The sequence below is a fragment of the Crinia signifera genome, chromosome 5 (genome assembly GCF_055691185.1).
Source record: "Crinia signifera chromosome 5, ASM5569118v1, whole genome shotgun sequence".
NCBI lineage: Eukaryota > Metazoa > Chordata > Amphibia > Anura > Myobatrachidae > Crinia > Crinia signifera.
The window spans coordinates 17628648-17634647 of NC_139221.1; the positions used below are offsets into that span (position 1 = coordinate 17628648).

General features: G+C 39.9%; 1 protein-coding gene across 3 annotated transcripts in view; it reads right to left on the reverse strand.

Annotated features, from left to right (window-relative positions):
• The window catches only part of TRPS1 (transcriptional repressor GATA binding 1), a 210470-nt gene extending 205473 nt beyond the window's left edge, over positions 1-4997 (reverse strand). The window contains exon 1 of one of the 3 annotated variants that reach the window (XM_083186718.1): positions 4448-4997. Coding sequence is in view for 2 of the 3 variants with exons in the window: in XM_083186717.1 (XP_083042843.1) it covers positions 3613-3625 (13 nt within the window). In the remaining variant the exon portion in view is untranslated. Of the gene's footprint in view, positions 1-3612; positions 4150-4447 lie in introns of those variants that run through there. The other 2 variants (XM_083186717.1, XM_083186719.1) reach the window with 2 other exon arrangements.
• Between the last annotated feature and the right edge of the window lie 1003 nt (positions 4998-6000).

Below are 6000 nucleotides of genomic sequence, written 5' to 3' on the forward strand. Positions count from 1 at the left end.
CAACCCCACCAGGCACAATAATAGGGCATACGCTTTAAAAAAAATTAGAATTTGGAATTCTGCACCCTACTGAATAAATCACCAATTCTTGACAGACAGGTACTAATGGTGTTCACCCATCACGGTTACACATCTATGTATTTGCTGCAATATTAAAAATCCCAAAAGCACGATGCCTTGGCATGTAATAAAGTACAATTATCATGACTTAATAAAAAAAAAAAACACTACAGCCCGCTCCCATATTAAACTTTGTTTTTTGCAAGTTTAAAAGTGACTTGTTACGTAGGTACAGAGGCTGATTTTAGTTCTTATATTACAGTAGAGAACTATGCGAGAAGCTTATAAAACACTGAGTACTATGGGTTATAAACAGAGACAGACTTACAGATGTAGGAAATGATATAGTTACATTCAATGTGCAAAAAAAGTCATCACAGATTTTTTTAGCTGCACTACTGTGTACAATATCCACCGAATACGTATCATACACCTCAACTAATACAAGGCGTCTGTTGTATGGAACAGATTTGGAAGTAATTTTCTTCTGCCATATATAAGGGAAAGTTATTTCATTCAAAGTAATACTATACCAACATCCCCCCAAAGCTGCAACAAAGTTCATTCACAGGTTTACAAATGAAGCTACAAGTACAGTAGGCGTCTGTCCAGGACAAGAACCAAGGGAAATATCTGGTAAAAAGCGCCAGCGTTGCTCACATTTGTTATATAAATTCAAATTAAAAAATGTGTAGAAATAGATTATATTTCATATACAATAGAAACATTCATTATGATAAACAGAAACATTTGCTTGGCAATTTTCACACCTATTTTGACAAATTCACTTGGCATTTGAAGGCCAGAAAAATCTGACATCCAACAAAAATGTTTTCTATTTATGTACATCTACAGTAGCTAAATATAATGGAACTGAGCATTTTTTTTTTTTTTTGGAGGGGGGAGCTGTTGATATCCCGATACACGAGCTGGACAACAAAACGTCATTATGTTCCTGCCTACGTGAATTAGCATTGCTATTCTAGGCTACACTGATGTGTTACAATAAAGCCATTATTCTGTACACAATCATGTACAACTCAGTCTCCTTCCTAGATAAGGGAACCAGATAGCCCAACAACAAGCTGGCGCTCAATTAGCGTCCGATGTGGTGCAAACTTTTGCGTTCTGAGCTACAACAGCCGAAGGAGCTATCTGTAATTCTTAGCTCCCAGGAGTAACAAGATGACACGAGTGGCAGTTTAGTGGTTGAAGGTTGGTGGTGGGGCATCCACCATAAATGACCGTTTTCTGGACAGGAAGACCTACTGGAGAAGATAAGGTCTCTTATGTAAGTTTGTAAGGAGATCGAACAAGAGAGGACTATGGGAGCATTAAACCCCTCACTGCCGAAGAGGGTTCTACCACACCACGATGCCAAAGACAACTTTTAAGAAAAGGTTGACCACAGACACAACCCCGAAGAGAGCCCCATCTATCGCGGCGTATGGAAAATGTAATCCGCTCTATATGTGTAAAAGTTATCTGTCTCGCGTTCTAAACTCCAAATTTGACTTGTGAGGTGTAATATTTGGGACAGAACCGTCTGCGTTTAGGAGTTGTCCACGCCTGCCAAAAAACGATTCCAGACTGCCACAATAGCTGTCCTGTGGAAAGTAAATTAAGCATAGGCAAACAGAGGTTGGAAAGTTGTCAGTTGATTGAATGAATGGACTCATTTTACACTCATGCAGAATATCCGAACCAAAATATAGTCGCAGCAGTATTTTTAATAGCAACCCGTACGTGTTTGCTTTTAATATAAGTACATGCACCGGGCTATTGAAGCAGTTCATGTTTTCCAACCTCTGACATGTTCGCAAATTTAGTCCATCCAGCGAGTCAAAAATGTAATGGCTCCCCCCAACCCCCCCCCCCCCCTATGGTAATGTGTAAAGCTGCTGCCCAGCCACATCTTGTGGACCTCCTGCAAGTCCCAGGTGGTATTTTTAACTCCTCGCATGCTAGCTAGGCCTTGGCAGTGATAGGCAGGCAGGCCACCAGACCACAAGGCCCAGTCGAGTCAGACAGGGTTACACACATGCCATATAAAAAATAAAAAAAAAGACTAAACACAAAGATAAGCTTTGGAGAGCCGGTGTTTGGATTAGCCACGTCAGAAAGTTTTTCGTGAAAAAAATAAATAAAAAATAACCACTGGAAAAGAAATCAAAGTGGTCAGTGTCACTTCCAGACAGCCCCTGTCATCAGAGGTAACAGGAAATAGTAAGTACAAGCTGTTTACATAACCAACTACATAAATAACCTGTGTATACAAACATGTATACTGCTCTCTATGCTCAAAACTCAAGTCTATACTGCCAGGCAATTAATTAACGTCTCTTATAAAGCAATTGAGATTTTATATAAAAACAAAAAACCAAGATCAGACTAAATGACGATGCAAATAGGACAGCAAGGTAATTTTTTTTTTTTTTTTACTCGCACATTTTGTTCGGCCACTTTTTCGAGAACCTTATTAACACCTTTCAAGTTCTCATTTAAAAATAAATAAACAATAATCTAAGACAAGAAAGTAATTCGAATTCTGCAAAATCTAAAATCGCTCAGAAAGGGGGGGGGGGAATAGAAGCAGATGTAGTATTAAGAGTTTCCCTAAACTTTTTTTTTTCAACTTTACTGCGTCTGATGAAATAAAGACTGACTGTGTGATTTACTCATATTTAGTGTTTCCATACAGGTTCCCAACGGAATGATCTCTTGCATCTTTCTGACCTCAACTTCTTGCTGCTTAGTATATTTACTTAAGATTTAAAAATACATTTTCAGGCTGAGGCTGGTGCGATTAGACCTTTTCGGGTCCTGATTAACATCAAGCATTTTTTTTTGTCATCCCCATACCCCCCTCCTCCCATCTGCAGAACTTCATCATCCTGAGCAGTAACAAAACCACTAACTTTTCAACACTTTGCAAACTGTTTATACTGCGTATCAACTATAAAAAGGAAGAACTGAAAATGTGTCTCCTGCAAACTACCAACAGGCACACAAAGCCAATCAAGGCCTTATCACTGATTTCCATATCATGTTTGGTTTATCTACAAGCCTGCTTATATCAAATCAGACGAGGAAAAAAAAAAAAGTCCTGGGTGAACAGTGCTTTCATTCTGCAGATCTGTTAATTCAGATCTCTTTTGAATGTGTCTTTTATTATCAGCATAAATAGAATACAAGGGATTAAGAGTAATGACTCATTTCTCATCATGTTGCTGGAACCCAGATTCTTCCAGACAGCAATGGGAAAAAAAAACCGTTCCACCGAACAAACTGCTCACATAAAAATATATACTGCAATATAGAACATTAAAATATCAGCCTGCGTCTCCCATTCATTCATAAAATTCAGTAAAGCACATGCAAAAAAAATTAAAATACTTTATAAAGTCACAAGTACACATGCCTCTTACCATCAGACTGCTTAATCAACAACTTGGGAGGAAGGACAAAAAAAAAAAAATCAGACCTTTTCACATCCACAGCATCCCCCTCCCCACCCCCCCAACTTCAATAAATAAAGTTTGCCAAACTTACTACTGCTCATCATTGTCCCTTAGTCCCTCTGCTCCTCATGATCACAGCGCAACAGAAGACCCTTGATAGTTTTATATAGTCTTAATTCAATATTATCTTATTTAAAAAATAAAAAAGTTGAGGGAAAAGCAAAAAAAAAAAAAAAATCAGATCCATTCTACGTTCGTCTCCATGGTGAAACAGCGAGTTGCTCCTTTAAGGAGGAATCATAATAATAAAAAAAAAATGGCCTGGAAGTTACTTATTTAAATTGAGCAACGATAAACAAAAAAAACAAAAACAAGCAACAATAAATAAATAAAAAGTCTTCTTTCTTCTTTATCTCCTCCTCCTGTGCCCGAACTTGACCCTCTTTCTCCAGGAGCAGCCCAAAAATAGAGGGGCTCCTTGCGGACTGGACCAGGACTACTGAAGAAGCAGGATACAGAGAGGGCTACATGAGACTGAAGTGGACCATTTCCATAACAGTCTCATGCTTTTTGACCCACCATGCAAACACTCTCACACACACACTCACACAGAAGGAAATCTCAAATGCACGTGAAAACGTGGGGAGGGTTTTTTTTTTCCCTTGCACCCTCCTCTCTTCATGTTGCCTAGAGAGTAAAGTCACTTGTTTGGGTTCAGATGCTCAGAAACCCCCCCCAAACATTTTTTTTTTTGCTTGCATGCATGCAACCCCTCTCTCCCACATCCAAGCACACACATGCACACACACAACAATATTTACAAGACAGAGAGTAAGGAGACAGACAGACAGCAAGCTGCTCCAGCCTCCCTCTCCAGCACTGATCTGCCGGCTGGTTCTGTTCCCCCCTCCTCCTCCTCCTCTTACCTGTTGATTGATCTGCAGTAACCTCATCAGCAGTATATAAGATGGTGGAGGTCCAGTGTTAGCCATGAACCGCTTTCTTGTTGTTTGCAGAGTTGATCTCTGATTATTATTATAATTATAATTTTTTTTTTTGGGAGGGGGGGGGGGGGGTTGTTGTGGGAGTGGGGGGGGGGGGAGAAGAATATGTTTCCTGTCCCCCCCCCTTTAGTGTGTGTATGTCTGAGTGCAAGAGACACAGACAGGAACAAGGAGTGGGGGCTTAGAGGAGGAGGGGGGGTCAGTGAGAGAGGGAAAGAGCTAGAGAGAGAGGGAAGGGGGGAATCTGGATGCTCGGGGTTTAATGTGAGATCCCAGGCTGTGCAGAAGACCAGATTGCGGGCAGGTCGGTTCTGTATCAGATGTGTGTTATCGCTTGTCAGGACCTCAGTCTGCTTGCGAGCATTACGTCAGTTTGCAAGACACCAACACTATTAATATCAAAGGAGCCTTAAGCAGAGAGCAGGCACCACCCCCGGCTGCACAGGCTTAAAGACACAGCAGCAGCAGCAACCTCCCCTTCTACAGGCAGCAGCAGCAGCAGCAGTGAGAGAGCAGCTCAGGGAGGGGAGGGGGCATGGAGTCCCAATTCACTAGTCAAGCCCCCTCCCTCTTTGATTCAGTTCATTTCCAAGTTGCATTGTTGTGTTCTAGGCACAGGTTGCTTGCTGAGTTGCTGTTGTTGGTGCATTCATGCAATCCCCAGGGCAGGCAGGAAGCTGGAGATTCTCTGCTGTACAAGTGTTGTTACATTGTTGCATTTCGCTTGTGCTGCCTGTTAAAACAACTTTTTTTAAACTCTTGTGTTTATTTTTCTTGGCTGGATGTTTATTATTTCTGTATAAACAAACAAACAAAACTAAACAGTGGGGTATTTGCTATATTATTATAAATAATAATATTTATTAGAATAAAACATAAGCAATGTGTGATTGGGTAATGCAGGGCAGCAGATCAGGAATATTGGGGGCCAGTATGAGATATGATGTGCAATGCAATCAGGCAAGTCTGTCAGACACAGTTTGGGGGGTCTTGTTGCATTGTATGAAATACTAATGTACTTATATTAGTCTTTGGGTTATTACACCTATACACAGTTTTATTTTCAAATGTTCTGTAATTAAACATGTCTCTATACATTTATTGATGCCCTGAGCTTGCTGCTTGTATTAATATATTATAAATTATATTAATAATATATGAATACACTTGGACTGGAGATAGGACATTTATATTACACTAAGAACTGCATTTGGGTGAACTCACACTGGGTTAATGGGTGTCTCCGTATGGCCCAGTAAAGCCATGGTCAGAATTTTTTGTAAAACACATTTTCCTACAAAGTCCCATTACGTGTGATATTTCTTGGTGTCTCTGAATGATATCCGTACAGCATATTAATTATGTATAATCTATTTTTTTTTCTTCTTTATACATTTGTGTTAATTAAAAAGCGTCTCCAAGAATTAAAAAAAAAAAAAATTCTGGCACCATTTCACTTTTCTCTGTAGCTCGGA